Raw genomic sequence first — 25,582 nt, 5'->3', positions numbered from 1 at the left:
CTGCTTCACCCCCCCAGGTGCCCAGTCCCAAAAAACAAGCTCGGTCCCTGGAAGCCAGGGACCAAAAAAAACACCAGGAGAAACCCAACAACCCCCCTCAAGGCTTCCAGGAGGCAGCCTGGCTCTTTGGAGGGGATCACGGCCTTGTCCCCAGCGAGGTGATGCCGTGCTTCGCCTCAGCCCTCCCGACTCGCATGGCACGGTGGAAATGCTGGAGGCACACGCTGGGTCCTCACACGGTGTAAACGTGCACAAACGGGGCTGGAACACAATCCGGATTCACACAGGGAGCGTTGTCCCTGGGACTGCGACGCTTGAGGCTACCCCGTGGGCAAGGCGACGTTTACTGATTGGTATCAAAACATAACCTGTTGTGTGACACCGATACCAGCAAGGCATCTCCCCGTGTTAAGGCTATGCCTGAGAAACATCCATCTGCGGATCTCCATATAAGTTGTACTGTCAAAATAATTTTAATTCATCCAAGAATGTGCTGAAACTCCTAGAGCACTGTGAACAGCTTGAAGCCTTGCCCCTGCTCAGCCCTGATGGACCCGCTCGCTGCCTGTGCAAGCTGTGGCTCCGCTCGATTCCCCCATCCCAACTCCACATCCACCCCATCACCTCCTCCAAACCCTCCTCCAAACTTTTTGTCACTCCTTGCCTAACACACTCCCACAACTCAATGCAGCTGCTCTGTTCTTCATGAGGCATTCACATCCCATACTCCAAGAAACCTTTATTAGGTTTTCCCACTTCCAGATTTGTAAATTTACTTTTTATTACTCCATGAATAATCTGATGGAAATAAACTCTCGCCCATTTACTAGTTGCAGTTTTATCCATTTTTCCTGTCTTTTTCAGCAGGTGACAACCCAGATTTCTGTGTCATTTAAAAAAACTAATCTGAAAGCAGCTGTGAAAATTTGACTTTCAGAATAACACTGTGTTTGCATTTTCCTTACTCTGCTTTCAATTCTCTGTGACATCAGGTAGGCAGTCCCATATAAAAGCACAAACAACTCCTTCCTCCAATACCTTGCAAATTAAAAGCTGGAAAAAAAAAAAAGAAGCATAGGGCAGGAATTACATATGAATGTATGCTTAATCCAGTTTTACTGTGCTTGAGTTACTGTCACTTTATTCTTGACTTGAACTGGCACCGATGTGCATACAGGAAGGAGTCTGCTGTCTGTGTAGTCTCTCATTCAACGCTCAGTTTGCTCTCCATCACCACAAAGGTACCTGGGCATTCACACATGTAAGGAGTGAGTGTTCTTTCACCTGGTATTTAAAAATCAGTTCAAACCAAGTACTGTAATCTCTTTTCCAGGTAACCGCCTCTCTTGCAAAAGCCCCATTTCTTTCAAAATGAATTTCACAGACACCAGATCCCAAGCATTCTTGAATAATTTATGGACTAGACTGTAACAAATCTTTTTCATGAATATCTATAACCTTCTCATAGTAAATAATTAACTAACTACTCACAGTTCTAAGGATTAAAAAAAAAAAAGCATAAAATTTTGGTTTTGGTTAAGCCTCCCTATATACATCCTATAACAGGAATGATGACATTTCATAATAATCAAATGTTACAAATTAAGAAGAAATTCCAACTAGTAACATGACCAATAAAATTTATTAAACATTGTATTTACAGATATTTACATATCCTTCCATAGATTATTAAAATAGACAATATACAATTTAAGAATTTTCATTCAAAGGCATTTTGTTGGAAAAAATAGGCTCTATTACGAGACCACCATATAAGAGAATTTTTTTTTGTCGTGTTTTTGTTGTTTTTGTTTTACACAAAAATATTTTCAGCATAGTAAGTCATAGGTATGGCATTACAACAGCAGACTAATATGAAATATGTTTTTTGTAAATGCTACAGTTGTTTAGGTATCAGTTACTGAAGTAAAGGAGTTACGGGTTCTGTGAAGCATGCAATACAGTTCAGTTTCAATTCTTTTACAGTTATGGTGATGAAACAATCAGCTCAACTCAAACACATGCCATATTAAAAAGAACTGCCAACCAGGAACACACTACACTTAATAAAAACAACAACTTTGGTCCAATAAAACATTAGACAAAAACAGTTTTACAGTTAAAATATCTATATTATACAGGTTTGAACATTAATTACAAGACTATTTACATTTACACAATATGTATAAAATAAATTATTTAAAAATGAAGACAATATTACATCTTTTTTTTTTTTTCCCAAAAAAGAAAACTGTACAGTAATTTACAAAATATAATAAGATTAATAGACTATTTTCCTCCAAGTCATATATTGTCTTCCACAGGCTTTTTCATCATTTTTCTGTGGGAGTTCAACTGTTACTGAAATTTCATTATACAAAGCTTTATAGCAGATTTTAGGTATCTTTTTTTTTTTTTTTGGTGGCTGTTTTTGTTATTAACAGCTTCCAGCGCTGTTAACTCACCATGTTTCGTCATCTTTTTCAGCAATAAGCTCTAAAGCTGTAAGCATTTTTAAAATACAGATAATGGTATTTACTGGGAAACTGACTTCAAAGTTAGCATCCATCTTCTGTATTGCGAACAAGACCCCACACAACATTTTTCTGAAGGAATACCTGAATTATTAAGAAAGGCAGTATTCCACAGAATTAAGTGCCCCGTCTTAAACAAACAAACAAAACCTTGTGTATCACTGCACCTCAGTCTCTAGTTTTCCATGGGAAGGGCCAGAAGATACAAGTTGTCATATTGGTGTCAATTCAAAGTCGTCATTAACATCAACAAGAGGAACATAAAACTCTTGAATTTCATAAATGCTGATAGATTTGTAAGTAGCAGGATCAAGTTCTTGCAGTTTAAGCTGCCACTCCAGTCTTTGTACTGCGTTTAAAGCTGCTGCTTCATGCTGCTGCCTCATCAAAAGGCACGTCTATTTTGAAATTAGAAAGAAGAAATTTCAATATTTGAAAAAAAAAAACCCACACACCACATTGCAACAAAAATATTAAGAACAGAAAAAAGATCTAGGAGCATCTTTGATGGTAGTAACTGCCCCACTACATATTTAAGATGTTACAGATTATTCCATTAAATTATATGGCAACATTTTTTTTTAAATATTACTAGACCTTCATTCATGTTGCCCTTAACATATTTACAATAACTTAAAATTTTGCGAATATATACAAATATATATACAAATCTATGGTTTCTTAATGTAGTTATTCATCTCATCTTTGTAGTTTGTAGTGACATTAGAGGCACTTTTTTCCCCTAAAGATACGGAGAGATGAAGATGTATACCTTCAATTTGTCAAACTTATCGTCAACATCCTGTAACCACGACATAAACTGTCTCGCGTTGAATCGATCCCTCACTGATGTTTTGCTGTCATCAGCCTGCCAAAAACAAACAAAAACAAAGGGTAAGTTATTTGATAATTCATCTTAGACATGCTTTAAAAACATAAAAGCATACTTTGTGGGAGCTTCATAAACAGTGCTTCAGATTGAAAAATAAACTCCAAGTCAGTGAATCAAGGTTTGTATGTACATGTGAGCAAATATGTTGACCACCACTCTCACTGTCAGCCAGCTACTCACTAAAAATGGTTATTCCCAGATTCCTCCCAGCTAAAGCTTTCCTCTATTTTTAAAATTAGAGTAGGAGGCTTCAAGATTTATGCCTTAAAGTCTTAATCAGTACAAGGCAGATCTTCCACAAAAATTGCTATCTCTTTTCTCGTTCCTTTGAAAATTCAGTAACAAATTAAATGAATGTCCCCTAGGGGAAAAACAAAACATTAATCAAGGAAAACTTGAGCAATCTGACTTCACTGGCTGCACAAGTATTCAAAAGCAATTTAAAACAAAAAGTTACCACAAAAATCTGCAAAAGGGGATTTAAAAAATGTCTTATTTGTCCTGCCCAATGAAATCTTTCAATACTTTAAAAAAAAAACTATTTCATAAGAATCTGGAATATCACATTCATCCATTGTAAGAAACTAGATATTGCATAGCTAGTCCTAAAGCCAGACTATGTCAATTTAACATTTAAATAAGCATCACTAAACAGCACAAGCTCCTGTTACATTTTTAGAAAAGAAAGCCACCTCTTTTGCAAGAGTACATGGACTGCAGTAATGGGCAAGAACAGGGGGAAAAATGCAGACGCTGAGATCTCCAGAAAACAGCTGTCTGAGATTTCAGATGTTCCTCAAGGGAAAACTGACTGGAACAGAAAGAGCCCTCAGGAACACTGGTCTTGTGGTCCCACACTGTTCAGGTGAGCAGCACCCAGCTAACAGTCTGATCTCCTCAAACTTGCGCCTTTTTCCTCCCCCATCTTTGGTCTGGTGCATATGAGTACAAGGAACAGTTCTCAAGGTCTGCATGAGATTAGAAGCTGCAAAGGCAAGCCCTGAAACATCAAGAAATACCACAGACACAGCTCCCAGACAGTCATGTTCCTACAAAATAAACCAGATCTTTGCTTACAGATCTTTCCCAACTATTTCCTCAAATAAAAGTTGAGTTAGAAATGTTTCTTCATCGTAGAACAAGAGTTGCTAGATGGATAGCAGGAAAGCATCAGAATGAATTACAAGGGAATGATTTCTTATCTGTTTATATTCTTCCAGTGAGGATTTAAATTAACACATCAATTTCAAGCTGGCAGCTTCACACATTGTCTTCACTGATAATTAAAAATATATTTAATACTTTGGTGAACATTATGTGCAGTATTTTCATTTTCTAAGAAAAATTAGCACAGAGGTAAGGAGAGGCATTTTACTACTATTACTACCATTACTGTATGAGGATAGTCAAAACAGCAGCAGCATGGTGAAAAAAACTTCTCCCCCTATAAAGATCCTTTTGTCTTATATAATGATCCTATATTTGAATCGCATTTAAAATCAATTGAAAAATGTTAATAATAAAAAATGCAGGTATATGTAGAACACAAACGCATCTCAAGTTCTAAGCATTAATAGTAATAGCCTCTGAATTGGGGCAAAAAAATGATTCTGAAGTTCAGAACTAACAATGACTGTATTTTGACTGTTAGGAAAAGAGAAAATTCTCTTTAGAAGATGATGACTTAAAAATTTGTCGGTATAAGGCTTAAAATGGGAGAAAAATACAGCTTCCATAAAAGTGGTATTTTCTGCTGAATCACCTTCTTGTCCGCAGCTCGTTTTTTAAAGATGGAAAAAATGTAATGACACAGATTGAGGAAACGTTGAAACCTGTAATAAATGTGTAAGGGTTTCCAGGTCTCAAGTAAAATTCCACATGTCAGAAGCGTAGGTGTTTCATTTAAAAACGCCCATCATTCAGTACCTCAAAACTTTTATTACCTCTATAAAAGCCAATTTCTTCCTTGCATTACATGCTTCTCAGTCACCGAAACAGGTACTGAATGCAGTTTCCACTGCTGTTAGTAGAACCATTCACAGAATACTGACACCATGAAATCATATTCCCTTCGAAACATGGCTGTGGTAAACTTCTGAGTGGTAGCCCACACAAGATATGCAGATTAAAAGCATAGTGCTCACCTTATCGTTTAACCAGAAACTAAATACTAACACTGAACGTGTAAACAACATGGAGCATGTAATATAGAGCTTGAGGTGATTTTGAAAAAAACCCTACTTTTATCTTGTAGTGTTCTCCATTTCACTGCTGTTTTTTTTTTTTTTTTCTTTTTTCATATAGAACAGTTCTAACGCCTGCCTTACAGAGAAGAAGAAAACCTTACACGAGTGTCTCCACAGACTATTTCCAAATCTTTCAAGCCAGTCTCACACATTGCTTTTGTCACTAGTCCAGAGAACTGGGATGCAGCAGTCTTATTTTCTGACATTTTTTTGTTTTGCTTAAGATGTATTTGTGAGCTTCCAAAACAGGTTCTATTTGTAATTTAAATTTGACTTCATAAAAAAGAACAACAAACAAACAGCAGTCATGTTCCTATTTTATCTCTCATATCATTTGTGGAGGTGAAAGAAAAACAGACACAGTACAAAACAGAAAACCAAGAAAACCAGTGTACATACCTGTGCCCTCTTGTTATTGCACGCCTGACTTGGTGTGCAATATGAGGCCTGATCGAAATAACCTACAACATGCAAAGTCTTGATCCCAAGGAAATCAATGACAACTTCAGTATGGGAACAGAATTCTCTCCAAACGCTCAATTTGAGTCAGACTAGAAAGGTTTTTTGTTTGAAAATCTGAAATGTATCTCTTTACCTGAGCATCCAGAGGCACATTATACACCTCGGCATCCAGCAGAACAGTGCAGGCACTGAATGGTAGTGTTTGATTAGCCAGAGTTCTTGCTGCTCGATAATGAACGCGTAGAACTTCTTGCTCATTAGAAACAATAAGCTTTTCCTAATTGAAAAATGCGAAAGGATATAAATACATGGATAAAAAGGATATAAATGGTGATGCATTTGATATAAATTAAGTATTTCAGTTTGATTCATAAACACATCTATGCATTTAAACATTTCTCTTTTAAGGCTTACGATTCTGAGAGGTGTGAGAGGTGGACTGACAGGGAAAGGGGTAGCTGTTTATCCAATCAACTCCAAAATTCCAGTTTATTGATGCAAAGAATGTTCCCTGCATCTCAGAACTGGAAACATTCCCTCCTCCCCCACTGCTGCGTGAATGCTATGCCCGTATTTTCCACTCAGTGCTGATGAAGCAAGCTGTAGTTGATGAAGGTGAAGGATGAAAGGCTGAGGCACAGGACTGGGATATAGGTTTGCAAATCTCAACTGTACGAAGAATTTTACACAAAGTCAGGTCAGGTACCAAGACCAAGCAATATCCTTTGCAGATTTTTTATTTTGTTGTTTTTAATTAATAAAATAACATGCAGAACTCCCTAAGTTCATAGCTAGACAAAGTTTCTTGTCTCAGTTCAGGAAAGAATGTGCCTCAGCCTATCTTGACATACAGTTGTATAAAAGTGGATTCTATCTGAAGAGCAGTTTATTTGAGCAAAATAAATTATTTCGTATTTAAGACATAATAAAGGAATTTACTGCTCTGCAACATAATGGCTCTAATTTTTTATCAAAATAAAACAGTGGATGAAAAAAAAATAAGCCCATAAAACAGCACCTTTCCTTCATTTGGTCACAAGTATTTTCTTTCAGAAGTGAATACAGAACTTGAACCATATTTACATTCTTTGTGCTTGTTAATTTTTACCTAGCTTTACACTGTAATACCAAATTCAAGTAGAACCTCCTCCCTTGACTGGTTTGGTAATCCACATTAAAATTAACATAATCAAAAAACCCTACATTGTGTTTTAATGAGCTAGCTGCTTGTGTAAACTGTGTGGAAACCCTTAACACGCAGTCTGCATGAAAAAGGGGCCCTGCCTGTGTCCACAAGCAGTGTGACCAGACACCTAAGCCTAGGCTGCCTGGACAACACGAAGAATATTCTTAAACTAGGGATATTGTCTCAATTTCTGTGTTCAAATTCAGTGAAGCCTACACATGGTGTTCTAAAATAATTTTAGACAGTTTATGGAAGCAGAATATTGCAAACGGTGTTTTAGTCAGAACTTAGGAGAATTGCTCCACCTCCAGGGGACTGGAGCACCTCTCCTATGAAGAGAGGCTAAGGGAGTTGGGGTTGTTCGGCCTGGAGAAGAGATGGCTCCAGGGAGACCTCGTAGGTCTATAAGTACCTAGAGGCCTTCTATAGGCCTTCCAGTACCTCTCAGGCCTATAGAAGAGCTGGGGAGGCTCTGTCAGGGAGTGCAGTGAAAGGCCAAGGGGGAAAGGCTTTAAACTAAAAGAGGGCAGCTTTAGATTACGTATTTGCAAGAAGTTCATCACCCAGAGGGCGGTGAGGCACTGGCACAGGCTGCCCAGTGAAGCTGTGGGTGCCCCATCCCTGGAGGTGCTCAAGGCCAGGCTGGATGGGGCTTTGGGCAACCTGGTCTGGTGGGAGGTGTCCCTGCCCATGGCTGCGGGGTTGGAAATGGGTGATCTTTAAGGTCCCTTCCAACCCAAACCCATTCTGTGATTCTAACTACGTGTCTTCTACCAATACAGAATTTACTGTTGTTTAAATTCTTTTAACTAAGTTCTGAAGTCTACAACGATTATTAGCCTTCACAACTGGAGGCTACTCTACTTCTTCCTGCTTCCCCTAGGGAAAAATCCGAGACACATCTTAGAGCAGTAAAGAGGAAAAAGCTGCTGTCTTACTGACTTGAGTATTCCGGTAACAGTTGTCCAAACTATCACATAACACTGAACTAGTTTTACTTATTTATATATTTACAAGTTGCTCCAATTCACAGATTTGGTTAGAAGGCAGTTTAGTTCTAAAACACTGTTAAATTGAGCAAAACCGTGTATCTATTGAAAAGAAAAACCCTGAGGTTGGGAAATAAAAAAAACAACTGCTTTATTCTTACCCTTTCGATACTGTGCTGTAAGCGTAGCTTCATCCTTACAACCTCCTGTTGTTTAAACAGTTCCTTAAGAGGGTCCGATAGTGAGGGAGGTGGTGTAATCTATGGAAAAAGTTTCATAAATAGTAGAGTGAACATATATTTAATGTATGTTTAACATTGCCTTGAGCAACTTGAGCATTTACTAAAAAAGCACAAGGTAATTTTTTTTAAAGGGAAAATGAGTTTTGTACATGCCATTAATTATATGACATCAATCCATTTGCAATAAAAGGTTTTAAGGTTTCTTTACTATGAAGTTAATGAACCTGCCTGAAATGGCATTTCAAACCACTGAATGCTTTTAACCTACCATTGGAAGCATGTAACCTTTCTTTAAAAGACTTGTACATTAGAAGATATGCAACATACAACTTTCTTTCAATTTTAAAGACTTTTTAAAGTACCATTATTCGTTTTGAAAAAAATACAGATACAAATACAGATACAAATAAAATACAGATCCCTCAACTGTCAAAAAATAAGAAATGCATCATGAAAACATGGATGTTACTAGTTACTTTACACGTTGTATTATGAGTGTCAATCTTGCTTCTATACTCTCCAGTAACAAAGTGATTTATTGTTTGGAAGATTATTTCAGGACAATTCTTCTTCCAGCTGGAAGTTAACCAAGGTTTTTGGAATTAAAGAACACATTGATTAACTAACTGTGGTGTATTCTTCACATCATTATGTAGTATAAAATTAGATGCAACTCCATGTTTCAAACGTCTGAACGACACACACTTCACTTCTCTCTTAATGAAAACTCTCCAGCTCTCAAAACACTGAGTTTATGGCACGTGCTATTTTATTATGCAAGTCATCAGTGTTAAAAAAAACAAAAACAAACACAAGAACAAAACACATGCACACACACATAAAAAAACACACCTATGGCACTCATCTGTCTTAGTTATAGTGGATTTCATTATGTTTGGGTTCAGCATGAGGTATTTTTCAGTCTAGATTTGCCTGGAAACTTTGTATTTATGGCACGCTATAACATTGCTGCCTTATTTTTTCGGTAAAATAAGACAAGATGCTCCTAACTATACCATATCTTGCAAAGATCTCTCAGAAAGCTCAGTGCCTTTGTTAATAGAAAAGCATACAGCACAAGCAAAATAAACAATCCGTCAATAAATGTTGATTTTATGCAGCTAATTTATCCAGAAACAAAAATGTCAGAGTTGACAAGCATCCATATCAGCTGAACAATTTAAAATTGTACTAACAAATGTTTTTCTTTTAAATTCACATACCATGTAATTTTGCAACACGGTAGAAAATAACTGGAAAGTACTGGATTATTTAGACAGTGAACTTGTATGCACTTTATTTAAATATAAAAGAAAACTCTCACCTCTGTGAAGCTGCTATTGCACAACAGCTTTTAATAAAAGTGTTTTTCAGATCCCAGAACTGTTTTATTAGATTACTGATTAGCCACATCTGTATTTTCTAACCAGTACTTAAAAAAGAAAATGGAAGTTTCATGCCACCTAGTAGCTAGCAAGTTTTCAGTAGCCAATCTCACTAAGACCCATGGCACAATAAAGTCATTTCAAGCAGCAGGTGGCACCCTAAAACCGTAAATCAAAAGGCACTAAAGTTTAGCTCTTGCTGACAGATTTCTTTTGCAACTCAGGATGTTGATTAACCATGCCTTGACTCTGTTTCAAAATTGAAATTTCATTTCCTTGTAGGACATAAATGTGCATTCTAGAGATCCAACCATGCTAGAAGAACCGTGCCACCAGGCTGAGGGCTTCTGAATTGCAATAATTGTGGCCTTCCAATGAAGGTTGAACCCCAAACACTCCCTGCAAACTCTCAGCAACTCTGTGCAAACACTACGAGCAGTATGAAAAGCAACGAGAGATATTTATGATCCCAGAGATTACTACAGCCTCTGGATAAATTTTTAAACACTTGACTCCAGTAAGCCTTACCTTGTCTTCCAAAACATAAAGCTCAGTACTGGACTGAATTTGTTTCCTGTGATCCCTCCAAATAATTTCTCCCCCTCTCTTTTTGGAAAGACTGGAAGAAAGCCTCAGATCCCCAGATTCTGCAATCTGAATTCCAGTAGTCTGACACCACCTACTGGAAATCCCAGATTGTGAACTGACGCCGGATTTGGACAGAGGAAATGAACTTTCTGGCCTCAAAGGAAACTGAAGTAAAAGGTTTCAAGGGAACCTGAGGACAGCCAGAGGAGTCTCACTGATCCTCTGCTCAGAGAGGCCGCCAGTAAGAAGACAACAAGAAGTGTGCAGGGAAAAGATGACCACATACGTTGGCACTGCAAGAAGAGAGCATGAAACAGGATGCCACAAGGAAAAAGTGACCTCAGTTTCTTGTATAACCCAAGTAAATGATCAGACCAGTTTCTTAAGGGGCCCAGGCTCCACACAGACCACCGGTGGACAGACGACCCCTGCCTTCTCACACGCTCTCTAATCCTAGGCTGAGCAGCTACCAAAGGAATCTGGGCAGCATCCAGCCCTTCACCTCTTTGCTCCACAGCACTAGCAGGCAGACACCTGAAGGGTTTTGTTTGGTAGCAGTTAGGGATCAAGACATACCTGCAACACCTTCAACACATGACAATAAATTACACAAGTTTCTTGCATGCTTTGCGTCCTTCTTAACGACTGCCACAAGATTAATTCTGTAAACCTTCAGTTCTCATTTGTGGCTGCTGCAAGAAAGAGCAGCACTTCAGCTAGCAGATTAACACAAACACAAAATTTCCAAGATTATTTGCATACAGCTCTCTCCATCTCTATCTGTCCTTGCCAACTGGCCTGCTCTGTTGCTGTTCCATCTCATTTATTTAGGAAGCAAGCTTCTGGTAACATCACTAAAATTAGCTTTACCACTTAAGTTTCTACAGCAATGCCAGGGAGACTGGACAGAATCCCTTTTATTAGAAACGTATCTGCTAGATAGCCAGGGAAAGCTGGAAATGAATAACCTTGGCACCTCTTCTCAGGAGGCAGTAGAGATAAAGGTGACTAAACCCCAGTGAACACACCGACGTAGGGCAACATAGCTAAGTACAATTTAAATTAAGTCTTAGAAGATTCAGATTTGTTTCCTTCTGTTTTGAACTAACCCAATATCACCTCTCTTATACTTCACATTTGCACTGCTAAGAGGGAAGCCACAATTCACATGTGACTATCATTACAGCCTTAGGTGATATGGGTCATAAATTGCAGTATATAAACAAGGTAGTGGAAATCAAACTTGAACACACCATCTCGTGCTTCCCACCTACAGGATGTTTGAAGTTCATCAAGATACACAGCAGTCTGTCATTAAAATTCCAAGGCAGAGAACAGTGCGTTACACGAACTGCTCCGAGTCTCAGAGCTAAATATGTTGTCTTCATGCAGACATTCACACAGTGATACCTAAAATACAGCAATGCTTTAAGAACAAATATCTGCCTTCCTGTAGTCTGTGTATGAGTGAGGCAGGAATGAGGTTAACAGAGAATCACCTAAGGAAAAATACAGAAACAATCCCAACAGAAGGGTCATTTTACTGTTGCACGTTACATTATGCATATAATAATGCATAATAACACGTGCAGATGACTCCAAACTGGGAGGAGTGGCTGATACACCAGAGGGTTGTGCTGCCATCCAGAGGGACCTGGACAGGCTGGAGAAATGGGCTGGCAGGAACCTCATGAGGATCAAGAAGGGGAAGAGCCAAGTCCTGTACCTGGGGAGGAACAACCCCAGGCACCAGCACGTGCTGGGGCACCCAGCTGGGAAGCAGCCTGACCAAAAAGGACCTGGGAGTCCTGGTAGACACCAAGCTCACCTTGCTGCTAAGAAGGCCAGGGGTGTCCTGGGCTGCATTAGGCCACACTGGGATGTGGGGTCCAGTTCTGGGGCCAAATGAAAAGATGTTTTAATCCAAAATGTCTATTTCTACAAGTGACAGTAATTAAACAAAAGAAGCATTTAGATGATGAAACAAAATGAAAATGCTTAAAATATCTTCAGCATTTTTTCCTTATGTTCCTAACAATAGGAAGTAAAAAGCTTCACCCATTCTTAATGCCTGAAGGGAAGAAACAGCCCAGAAATCTAAACCAGATAAAAATCACTAACTGCAATCCTTCAAGTATACAAATCACATTTTTGTCAACCTGTTAAAAAGAAAAAAACTTTTAAAATTAATTAAAAGCCATGAGAATGGGGAGCATGTGTTCACCTCTGATATTTACTGGACATAACTTACCCGAGAAATTGGGCTACACAACCACTTAAATTTATCCTCATGAACTACAGAATCCCTATTAGACACATCAAGAGACAGGAAGGGAAGAACGAGGTTGTTCTAAATACCAAGTCATCACCCTCCCTTTCTTCTAGTGCCATTTATGACAGGGAAATGAGGTCCGTTGCCCAGGTAGAAGATGGATCATGGAAAAATGTAAGCTGCATTTCTTCACTTTCCAATTATCCCAAATTAAGCACTGAAGTTTGGTGCCAGAACACTCAGTTGTAGCTTGGAAACAGCAGCTGCTAGTCAAGTACATGCTATAAAAAATAAATCTTTGCCTCTGGTGATAAAGATATACTCCTGTGGCTGCAACAGCTACTTAGAAAGTTTTCTAGGCCAAGGACGGTCTGGTATGTTGTAACAAAACTCATAATACATTCTAGTTTGTTACAGACCAAGTAAAATGGTCATCTTACCCACATATTCCCTCAGATTATAATGAGCTTCCTAATTTCAAAGAACTCTGGTCACCATCAGATGAGACAGAACTCAAGGTTAGAGTATGTACATACATCCTCTCTCAGGAAGATGGAGGGCACAGTGGACAAAATCAGAGGAGACAACTTACATGGAGATTATGACTACCTCTGGAATGAAGCACAAGCTTTAAAATGTACTTTTATGTATGAAATTTGTGTTCATTGCTTGATCAGAAATAATCTTCAACTCAATTGGAGAAAGCTCTACAGCATCTCAAGTAGGAGCAAGTTATCTTCACTGAACCAACACAGTAACACTATGCCATTCAGAAACAGAGACTGAAGACAGGATGCTTAGACTGTGCGCATGAGATTTCAGATCTACAAAGAAGCTCAGGCATTTTTGCCATGAGAGGATTAGGATAGTCTCCTCATTGCTCCTAAACTCAGATTTCTCCTTAACTTGACACAGTAATGGGCATACAACCAAATCCTACTGAATTCTGACATTATCAAGCTGCTGTACATCAGCCAAACAACTATTCTGGGAAATCAAACACATGGTCTCAGCCTATTTCAGCTCTTAAGTGTGTCAGCTTAAACCATTCAAATGGGTTTAAGCCAGTATGCTTTACCTCAGAACTAGACAAGTTTAAGTGTAGTCACAGTCAGTTAAAGAGCATCAGATAACAGATGGAAAACTAGAAAACTTCCTTCTACTCCCAGGAGTAACAATACTCGAAGGCGGCTAGCAAAAAACCCTCAATGCACAATGTGCTGGGTCCTTCCTCTTCCCCCACCTACACGCAGTATCAGGTCTGCTGAGGAGCAAGGAAAGGAAGTTTGAGTCGAACGCTACCAGGATTATGCTGACTTCAAAGTAGAGCCCAGCAGTTCCAGGTTATTGTCAGATAGGGGCACCTCCCCAGCAAACAGAGATATTAACTGCACTTCTGTGCAGGCAATTCTGTGCTGCCTTGCACACAGGAGTCCCAAATTATAAGCGTCTTCTCTGCTGTCATAAGGAATATGCCCATGCCAGAGCCACGGAGAGCTTAGAACTGAATAATTTTTAACCAGATTATTTCCAGCAGAAATTTGGAGAAGCTCTAAACAACTGACCTTACAACTTACTTTTGAAATGGTAGTTTCTACAGGAATAAACACTTTGAAATATATTTGTTCGCCTCTCACAGATTTCATGCATGATGGTTTGTATTGTAATGACTTTGACTCTACTGTTTCTATTTCCACCAAATGGGGCTTTTAAATACGACATTACTAGTCAATGTTAATTTGACATATTTCAACCTTATTTTCAGCACAAGTATTCAGAAGCGAGTTAGGAAATACATGCAAGTTACAAAAATAAAACCAAAACATGCCTTTCCTTGTACTGCATAATTAAAGACCACGTTACTTACAGTTGGAATGCATATCTTGCTCAAGGGATTGCCATCCAGTAGATACGATCCATTGAAGGTCACATATTCATCATAATATTGAGGTGCCTGAGGAATAACACTGCACAGTAATTTACGCTTCTCTTCTATCTTCTTCCTTATGTGCAAGTACTCAAAATATGGATTTGCTCTCTCGGAACTGTATGGCTGAATCTCTTCGAGTTTCAAAGAATCAACAATAGCTGCCAGCGACTGCTGGGTTTTCTCTTTAGCTTGCAGTAAAGAAGGGTTCACTTGCACAGGCTGAGGCACACGAGACACCTTTCTTTTACGTGGATGATGTACCTGAGCATCTTCATCTTCAGTTAATCTAATCCTTCCTTTCAGAGATGCTGATGAGTCAGTCTCTTTTTCTAATGTCTGCATGCAGCTGACAGGATTCTGCTTGCCCTGGTTTGCAAGCAAATTTGCTCTGTTTCTCGTGATTCTTTGAGGTACTTCTTGCTGTTCCACCTTCTGATCCTCAGCAATTTCTTCCTCTAGTTTAACTATTTGGCTGTATTTATGCACCTCTTCCTGTATAATCTGTTGTGAACTATTTTCCAAGTTGGATAAAGGGTACTGTGGTGGATCATCTGTCAACACATCGTCTCTGTCTTCAGCACAGGGTTTTTTATTAGCTGATTCGTTCCCAATTCCTGACATTCCTGAACTTAGTTCACAGAGATCAGTGTCAGCTTTATTATTAACAACATGTACTGAAACCAAATTTTCTTGCTGTCCTTTTTCATTTCTAATGTCTGCAATATCTGCTGTGTTACCATCTGCTTCAATCTGAGCATTCTTGCAAACAACTTTATTGAATGCATACAAATTTACATTTAATTGTGAACTGCCATCACATTCAGGACTATCTTTTTCTAACAATACCACAGGTAAATCATTCACCCTTTCACAGCTCTGTGAAGTAGCTTTCACAGAGCTCTCAGAATATACAGCAATAGGTGCATCAGGCTTCTTACTGTTTGAGGAGAAGAAACTGTTTTCCATCTCTCTGGTACTACTAGCATCTATACTCAAAGCAGAAGATGCAGCTTGAACTACACTTTGTTGTTGTACAAATAATGAATCTTGACTGCTATTGCCTGGTAAAGAAATGTGTTTAGACATATCTGGGAGTGGCTGAATAGGTAAAGAACAAGGCGACTGTGAAGGAAAAAATGATGCAGATTCTTGAGAACCGGAATTTCCCTTGCTTTCAGCATGCTGAGGCAAAAATTCAGATACTTTTTGTTCTTTTAAAGTCCTGTTTTCAGAACTGTGCATTGCTATAACATTATTAGTATCTTGCTCTGATACACCGTAACCTGAGCTGTTATACTCACTGTTTAATGAATTAAGTCTGTCAAAAGGCACATCCCACGGTTTGGCTGGCTGAGTCACACCACTTTGACTACATGGCTCTAAATGCGTATTGCGTTCTTCTGAAGGGCTCATCTGAACAACATTTTTAATGATACTCGTACCCACTGTTACCTGCTTGTTGCTACCAGTTCCAGCTGGGGATGACTGCAAACCAGACATACTGCACTGAAAGTCTCTCTCGGGCACGCTACATGGTAGTTCTGGTTTAGGAGAAGTGCTCACGTATGTCTGAATCGACAGTTGAGGATTCTGGTTTTCTTCTGATATTCGAGGCTGTCTGCTGTGTTCAGGCACAGCAGCGGGCATGCTGCATCTTCGAACCTCTACGACAGGTCTACACTCATTTAAAACCAGTTTGACGTCTTCAACAGATGCCGATCTAATGTATGCTGGTGGAAGCCTGTTTGCGAAAGGCGGCTTAATCCGATCTGGCAACTCGGTAACGCCATCGGCCTCTCTTTCAAGAAGGGCTGGTGATTTGGCACTTGCCAAAAACGGCGATTGTGAAAAAGGCGTTTGGGATTCAGAACCTTCTAGCATGACATCTGAATCATATTCAATTACAGGCCTCGGAGTAGTTACTGTGGTATGGCAAGAATCCTCAGAGCTCGCAACTGAAACCATGGACACCGATTTGGAGCTCAGGCCCATCTTCTCACTTTCTGATTTGGGGGATTTATTTAAATTATCTAAAACCAACAAAGGCCTTATGACATTTACATTTCTTGTATCTACTGACTGAGACCTACTACTTGTAGCGTCTTTCTGCTGTTTTTCCTTCGTGCAAACATCTGGCAGCTCTGAGCTTTTCGAACGAATCAGTTCTTTGCTTTTCACTTCAGCTAATGACTGTTTGGGTTTTTCTTTCATCTTGTTGAGTTCTAAACAAGTGCGGTTTCTTAAGCGCTCCTTCTCTTTCTGTTTTATTTTTTCTTTGTGTTTTCTATGCCACTGCTCTATTTCCAGATCTTTAAGGCTAAGCATTCTTTCAAAACTAGTCTGCATTAAATCATCATTGACTAATCTTTTCTCTTTAGGCCGAGCATCCTTTGGTGCAGGAGATGGTTTAGGCTTAAGTTTCTCATGTTCAAGTTTTAGCTTATGTAAACCACTTTGATGCAGTTTATCTTTATGTTTGTCTCTCTCTTTGTATCTGTCTATGTCTTTATCTTTTTTATCCTTCTCTCTACCGTCTGGAGTTTTCAACAAATCGTCTTTTGGTTTTTCTTTCAAAGACGACAATTTGTCATGCGTTGTTTTGTTACCTTCTGTAATACTACATCTTCTTTCTTCTTGCATGTGTTTTGAGTTTGCCACTGCTGAGCTCTCTTTGTCTTTGGATTTGTCTTTTTTTTCAGATTCCTTTTCTTTGTCTTTAGTTCTATTTTTTTCTGACTTAGTATATTCAGATTCTTTTTCAGACTGTTTCACTTTTCTTTCAATGCAGTGTTTTTCTTTGCTGTCAGCCAAATGTTTTTCTTTATCAACTTTTTCTTTGTCGTGCTTCTTATCAGCCTTTTCTTTATTTTTTTCTTTGTCATCAGTTTTTTTAAGAGTAGCTGTGCTTTTAATTTTATCGTTTTCCTTATGGCATCTTTCTGCTTGCTGGAAATTGGGCTTTTCCTTTCCTTTCTCTACAGCTTCATTTACTTCTGCTTTCTCTGTCTTGTATTCATGTTTTACTTTTTTCTCTTTTTCTGCATTTTTTCTTTCCATCTTGTCAGCATCTTTTTCTTTGGCTGAGGTTCGCTTTTCAGTCCTTTCTTTATTTTCTTTTAAATTCTTTTCTTGCTTTTCAGTATCTGTTTCCTTTTCTATTAAGTGCATGCTGATCACCTCATCTTTAACACTAAGGCAGAACAATTCCATTTCTTTATCTGCAAGTGTAATTTCCTTTTCTTCTTTTGTATCTTTTATTTTTTCATCCTTAAGAAACCTCTCGTTTTCCTTTTTGCTCTTCTCTTTCTCTCTTTCTTCTCTAGCATTTCTCTCCTTGTGGAACTGTCTCTCCTTAACTACCTTGTCTTCTTTTGACAAAGCTTTTTCCAACTTTGATTTTCTGTCTGAAGAAAGAGATTCATGTTCTATATTTAACAACATATCATCAGTTTCATCACTTTTGAAAAAGTTCTCTTTCCAAAATTCTCTGTCAAATTCAATACTTCTTTGGACTTCTTTATCTTTGTGTTTATGTTTTTCCTTTTCCCCATCCTGCTCCTTCTTGTGCTTATCCTTTTCTCTTTCTTTGTGCTTTAATTTATGCTTTTTAAATGCTTTACCTTCCTTGTCAATCTTTCTCAGGGTATACTCCGAGTTCTCAAACGTTGGGCTATTATCTTCATCTTTAATTTTAGGACTAGATTTTTCACCAAATTCTAACTGAAAATCTTTCTGATGATGCTTGCTTTTTTCTTTATGCTTGCAAGATTTGCCACTAGAACTTTCTACCAGATAGTCAGAATCAGTGTTGTGATCATACCGAACTAATTCGGATTGCAATGTTATTTCAGAGCCTCCTGGTGATAAGCAAGTTTTGGTGTTTTCTTGCTTTAATGCTGTTGCTTGCTTTTCACTTAATCCACAGGGATGCTTAGGAGATTTGCCAGCAGTAATGTGAAATAGGTGTAAAGAAGAATCTTCTTTTGGGCTGAAAGACTTCTTAAAAGTTTCTTCCTCTCTAGTTTTATCTAAAGAATCTAAGACAGAAGCAGCTATATTTGTTACTCTAGCATTTTCTTTTTCTTGCTTTAGTTCTTGATTCTCTTTATTTTTACTTTGATTTTTTACTTTCCTTTTAACTTTGCCTTTTTGTTTGTGTTCATTTGTAACAATATATTCCTTCTTCACTCTTACATCAGAATTTGCTGTCTCTGAAATAGAGCAAGGAGAGACTATTTTCTTGTCCTGAAGTATTTCTTCATCTGAACTTTCAGAACTTGAATATAAAACTCTAGATGGTTTCTGTTTCTTGTTTTTAAGTGATTTTGAAATGACAACCTTTTCCTGTTTCACAAATAAGCTGTTCTTTTCAACTTCAGGCTCATCCTCTTTCCTTACGTCTTTTCTAAGAATATGTCTGTCATCAATCATTTTTTTCATTTCATCTTCATCATCATCTTTAAACTCATACTCATCATGAGCAGATGGAAGTGGTGCCTTACTAGGGACCGTTTGTTTGCTTTCATTGGCTACAGAGTCTTTCTCTACTTCTGAATCAACATTCCCCTCTACACTGGAAAGATTTACAGATGGAGCTTCTTCAGATTCTAGATTGAGAAAAACAGAAATTAGTTGAATGTTAATTGGACATTTTTCAGTTCAGGACAAAAATGGAAATTTTACAGAAAAGTATATAAAAAGAATATCATTAGGAACATGGTCTATTCAAAAAAGTGATCACCATTGCTGCTGTTCTTGTCACATAATAATTGATCCTCACAGAAACCAAACCAAAACATACCAAGATTTAAAATCGCATAGTTCCTACCAATATGCTCAAATATCTTAAAACATGCTCTGAAATCCATTAACGTTTTTGTATGAAGCAAGATTCTTAGTGTTTTTTTCTATAAGATTATGAATTTTTCCAAGTAAATATGAAAATAAAGATTGAAGAAAGAGTGACAGACATACAGAATTTTTAGCAACAGAAGTCATGTCAGACCATTAATTCATGAGTTTCAGTACATTTTATAAAAGCATTAATCTTATTTTAATCTCCATTTGTATCCCTAAGAGGTCTACCATATGAACAAAAGGGTAACGAAACAAGACGTCAGTCATAGTGCTAAATAACTGAAAGAAGAAAACACCCTCGAAACACATAATACACTTTCTTACTAGAATTAGGCTTTTCAAGCAAAATCGAGAGAAACCCTCACACTTCACAGGTGTCACCCAGGTACATAAAGACATTGATTACCGTTCATATCCCAATCTAATACAAGCAACTCTTTAAATTTAGCAAACCTCATCTATTATGTGCAGTGCCTGCAAAACCTTTTTCTCAAGGGCATCCTTCAGTGATGATTCATTCCCAGAGGAATTCATCAACTCTCATGCTCTCTAACAACTAAACCACGTTCTCCTCCACATGAACTATTTCAGTCAAAGTACCTTGTTTCAACAGTTGATGAGTTTAATTCTTAAAAGACAAAGAACTGCTGGTGTAAAGAAATTACCTTATGAATCTTTAAACACGTGATGCAGACAGCCTAAAGTAGGCTCTGCTATAATTCTCTACAACTGATCTCTGCTATATGAGTGCACAGTGTGAAGCAAGTATGATGTCCTGGGCATCCTGACTTGCAAGTCAGGAGCACAAATCTCTGAACTGTTCCTCAAGTTAAATTTTACACAACATATGCAGTGTTATCACTAACTGATCATGTGAAAATTTAGAAATCAAAAATCTTTTAGAAATCTTTCTGGATGTATTGCTCCTTCTAGATAAGGTCCCAAGCCAAGCCTCTCCAGATGAATCTATCCATTTGTTTTTTTAAAAGAATTGAATTCAGTGACATTTAGTACTATCTCTAGAGAATTCACATACCAAATAAGAAGCAACAAAAGAGTTTGAAATAATAGCATAAGGAAATAATGAAGCAGTTTCAATGCATTAGAATTTTGAAAGAAGTAAAAAATACATTCTGCTGCAAAATTCCCCCTCATTTCCCATAGCATCCTCTGTGAACCAACTGCCAGTAAGCAATGGTTAAGAAGTGTATCTTGCTAGGAAGCTTCTCAGCTGCTTTGTATTTTACACAGTACCAATAAAATAGAACCTTGAAGTCGTCATTATTTTCTGCATTAGCTTCAGCATCCAGAATATATTGCTAGTTCACGCTATCAATTTTTTATTCCTCCCTCCCCATCTCTAATATGTACGTGTCATCCTCCTCCTGTCTTTAGCTCTAATCACTCTTTGCAGATTGTTTGTGCCTTCCTTTTACCCTCTTCCTATAAAGCAGTTGCTGCTTCTTTCTTCCTTCTCCTCATATATATCTCTTAGATCGCAATTCTTCCACTGAGGATATGAAGTGACTTCGGGGGATATTTTTCCCCAAGGAGACCTCTCAGGAACCTCCTTGTATTCTAGTAAATATGGTATTTTCCTCTGTATTTTTTCTCTGATAAAACCACCACTCTGAGGTAAGCTTGATTTGGATGGTGGAAAGGAATTAATGAAGAGAGATGGAGATAAAGACAAAAAAAAAAAAAAGGAGAAATCAATTCAACAGAAAAAATTGAAAATCACTTCTAAAACTCCAAGTAGAAAACAACCTTAAAAATTGCACTTGCTATTTACAGCAATTCTTCCTTTCTAACACTACGCAAAAGATTAAAAACACCTAATTTCAGATGAATTGATGCACTTTAATTATGCAGTGAAATGCCTACTTTTACCTGAGCAGCTGTCCTCATCATCAGAGATAGGCACTTCTCTTTTCAATAGCATTTCCAACTCTTCAGTTTCAGCGACATCAACAGGTCTCTCCCCATGCTTATTGGCTTGAAATGGATTTCCACCATGTCGAAGCAACAACTTCACAATCTACAGCATTAAATAGAAGAACGTTGAGGTTTTCTACAACATTAATTTACCAGTATAAAAACCTTCCATTGGACAGAAAAGGCAGATAATGTGCCACATAATTCCAAACACCTGTCTCTGAAGTTGATACCACAAAGCAAGACTTCAACAACTGAAATGTAAAATCCAAGTATGTAATATGCTTGTTAAAAGAGCGTATGGGGAAGACTAAAGAAAGTTGTCCGTGATCACACAGATACAATATCATCATAAAGAACAGCAACACTGACATCTTTCTCACTGTTCTGGCATCAATTTGTACCATTTAGCTGGTTCCTCACCTACCAAGCTCTCTAATCCTGTGCACGCAGTTCACCTCCTTGCTCCAAGTTTTACAGCATTTAACTATTTAACAGACAGGAAAGGTTTCTCAAGCAGCAGTATTATTGGTTTGCATAGTATTTCGGAAAAGCCCTGTTGGAGATCTAAGCGTCACTGGAGGAACAAACTACTCCCCATACCCAACCGTTACCATACTGTGAAATCACCTATGTCTGTCATCATGGCCAGAAGTGTTAAAAGGCAACGATAACACGGCCACTGCATTTTCATGACAGTATCCAGTATCAGTTACTTTTTTTTTTTTGTCCTGCATGCTAAGAATGGGGAAATCCAGCAGACAGTGACATGCTCACAAGAAACTTCAAACTTTTCTGATACATGCTACTGAGATGGTCACAGATATATATACCAAGACCAGATAAGCAAGACATTCTGTTCTCCAAACCTCTACTACAATTCTATGAGCACTCCACCTAAAGACCACTTCCGTTTTGATACCCGTAAGAAACCATTACTAAACACTTAGTGGAAATTTCACAGATTGTTGCGTATATGAATAACACAATTATTCATATAATAACATTACAATAGAAAATATCAATTATTATACTGTACAATACTGATTATATATTCTGTAATAAACATAAAATATAAGTATTATATGAGAGAGAGAGTTTGGAGACATTTTCTTATTGAGAATTCTATACAGCACCAGTCTTAAAGTTCATTAAAATGTGTATTTATTTAAAATAATGTGAAATTTTAAATATTTAAGAAGCAGGTGCTAGCACAAGGCATCTTGCAATAGCATTACAGTGAAGAGCAAGATGTAACAAAGCAAAACAAAAAAAATTAAGATGTCCCTAGAACAGCAGAAGCAGCATTATAAAACCCTGCGAGACCTATCCGGACAGTTAGGATTTGTTGTAACGACTGAGTATTTCAGACAACTTAGATACTTCCCCTGCTCTCACAGCACACTCACATTTCTATGCCCACTGCTAGCAGAATCATGAAGTGGAGTATCATCATCCAAGCCCTGCGTGTTCACGTCAGCTCCTGCTGCTATCAGGACTTTAGCAACATCATAGTAACCAACATTGCAAGCTTCATGCAGTGGTGTCCAACCTGTAAGAAAGAGTGGTCAGTGTAAGTTTGAAAGGTCAAAGTTTTGTTTGTTTGTTTGTTTTTGGTTTGGTTTTCTACTGTACTATCAATCTATGGCCTTGAAACATTTCAATACACATTCATACACCAGTTCAGAGGAAAGTAATGCCATCTGTTTAATGAATACATGTTTTACCAATCCTGGCTCTCACAGCAATAAGTTATAAATTTTACCATGAATACACTGAACAGAGAAATCAATAATCAAATAAATGAAAAACCTGGCATAAAATCCCCAGACTAAACATGTTAGAAATTCTTTTATGAGTACATACTAGATTGCATTATTAGGTATATATAAATATCATCATTATATATAGAAACAGATTACCAATCATACTATTGGGAAATATGGAAATTGCTACAACAAGCGTACATTTAGAGCCATTGAACATGTACCAAGTATCACTAATAACATTCAGCAATGATTAGTCAAGATAGCAAGCTGTTAACAAATACTGGCAGGGAACTTCCTCCAGATACTTCTTAGAATATTAGTCCTTAGCAATTTTGATTTCACATTGATAATCTCAAACTCACTGCTCATTTTTTTTGCAGCAGAGCCTCAAGTGAAGATGATGAGAAATCCAAACCCACACATACTACATTCCATACCTCAATCTCCTCTTCCCAACTGGATGCATCCCATTTCATAGCTATCCTGAACTTCCAGGCTATTTTTGATGACTTTCCAAAGACTAGCTCTGGAAAAGGATTCAACTTCTGTCTTAAATAACCGGTGCAAGTCTGGAAGAGTTTACTCACTATACTCCACATTTTGTAAGTAATGGTCCTGTGCCTCTGTTCAGAAACCCATGATTTATCCAATACTTCACCAAGGAAATTCCTCATCTTCATCTCTTACTGAACTTCTGACCTTCCACTTGTTTAAAAAATAAAACTGACAGCAGCAGCAAAAAACAAACAAACAAAAAAGCAACTTCTAACTTACTCTGTAGCAAAACACTTCCTATTATTTGTAAATTAATTTTTTTTCCCCCATCATCACGTGGATCGTTCACTTCCAGCACTGCCTGGCTACCACCTTCTTCTTTCCATTTTCTTGTCATCTGCCCCTTTCCCACTATCCCATAGTGAAAACACTGTTCTGCTTCCAGCCCTTTGATCCCTGCCTTCTTCCCCCTAACAATGTCATACTTAATTTTCTCCATAATTCATTCTTCCCTGTGTTTTACTGCTTTGCCTTTCTATCCTATCAAAACGTCCAGCCGGCCAACACTAGTCCTGGCTTGCTCTCAACATCTGTTTCCTTTACTCCTGTTCTCACACAGCAGTATTGTTCTGGCAGATACCCCATGAGCAGGGTTACTTCCTCCATTACTAATTCATTTTCTCCTCCTTTAGTTCTGCCAGCTTCTTAGCTAAAAAACTCTAATTCTCTAAACTTCACTGCATCCTAAATTCATACTTTTTGTCCAATCGTGACTCACTTCTCAAATCCTCCCCCCTCTTCTTGACTTCTCCTTTGCACAGCATTTTGAAGCTCAGCCACCTCTGCTTCTCCCTTTGGATTACCAATGGAAATTATCTCATTTGATCCCAAACACCTCGTCAAGAGTTCTGAATGAAGCCTTTAATGACTTGCTCTCAATCAATTCCTGGCACCAGCTCTCAACCGTTCTCCTCATGTTTCCATCTACCTTTGAAACCGGTTACGTATCTGTACTGGGCCTGCCTGGGAAGAACTTAAAAAATTAACTTCTTTCATAGCAGCCCATATGGTGCTCTGTTTTCCATTTGTGGGTAAACTGTGTTGATAACACACCAGCATTTTGGCTACTGCTGAGCAGCGCTTGCAGTGTCAAGGTCTTCTCCCTCTCTCCCTGCTTTGCCCCCAAGAAAGCAGGCTGGATGAAAAGCTCAACAAGAGCCAGCAGTGTGTGCTTGCAGCCCAAAAGGTCAACTGCATCCTGGGCTGCATCACCAGAAGGGTTGCCAGCAGGGGAGGGAAGTGACTGTGTCCCTCTGCTCTGCCCTTGTGAGGCCCCACCTGGAGTGCTGTGTCCAGGGCTGGGGCCCCCAGCACAAGAAGGATGTGGGGCTGGTAGAGTGGGTCCAGAGGAGGGCCACATGGATGATCAGAGGGCTGGAGCACCTCTCCTATGAAGAAAGGATGGGAGAGCTGGGGATGTTCAGCCTGGAGAAGGCTCTGGGATGACCTCACTGCAGCCTTTCAATACTTTAAATAGGCTATAAAAAAGATGGAGAGCAACTTTTTGCTCAGGCAGAAATGACGCGACAAGGGGGAATAGCTTTAAACCAAAGAGGGAAGATTTAGATTAGCATTAGGAGGAAGTTTTTCACTCAGAGCGTGGTGAGGCACTAGAACAGGTTGCCCAGAGAAGCTGTGGATGCCCCATCCCTGGAGGTGCTCAAGGCCAGGCTGGATGGGGCTTTTGGTATCCTAATCTAGTGGGAGGTGTACCTGCCCATGGCAGGGGAGTTGGAACTG

General features: G+C 38.4%; 1 protein-coding gene across 6 annotated transcripts in view; it reads right to left on the bottom strand.

The window, feature by feature from the left end:
- Positions 1–1,623: 1,623 nt before the first annotated feature.
- The window catches only part of ANKRD12 (ankyrin repeat domain 12), a 63,782-nt gene continuing 39,823 nt past the window's right edge, over positions 1,624–25,582 (bottom strand). For all 6 annotated transcript variants that reach the window (XM_068671617.1, XM_068671619.1, XM_068671621.1 and 3 more), the window contains 7 exons: positions 22,928–23,070; positions 21,474–21,621; positions 14,664–19,333; positions 8,471–8,569; positions 6,268–6,411; positions 3,307–3,402; positions 1,624–2,932 (listed from right to left, as the gene is read on the bottom strand). In XM_068671617.1, the coding sequence (XP_068527718.1) occupies positions 2,747–2,932; positions 3,307–3,402; positions 6,268–6,411; positions 8,471–8,569; positions 14,664–19,333; positions 21,474–21,621; positions 22,928–23,070 (5,486 nt within the window). In that variant the 3' untranslated portion in view covers positions 1,624–2,746. The remainder of the gene's footprint in view (positions 2,933–3,306; positions 3,403–6,267; positions 6,412–8,470; positions 8,570–14,663; positions 19,334–21,473; positions 21,622–22,927; positions 23,071–25,582) is intronic.

Source organism: Anas acuta, chromosome 2 (assembly GCF_963932015.1).
Source record: "Anas acuta chromosome 2, bAnaAcu1.1, whole genome shotgun sequence".
Classification (NCBI taxonomy): domain Eukaryota; kingdom Metazoa; phylum Chordata; class Aves; order Anseriformes; family Anatidae; genus Anas; species Anas acuta.
The sequence above is the reverse complement of the archived record's forward strand: the minus strand, read 5'-3'. Positions and strand labels throughout refer to the sequence as shown.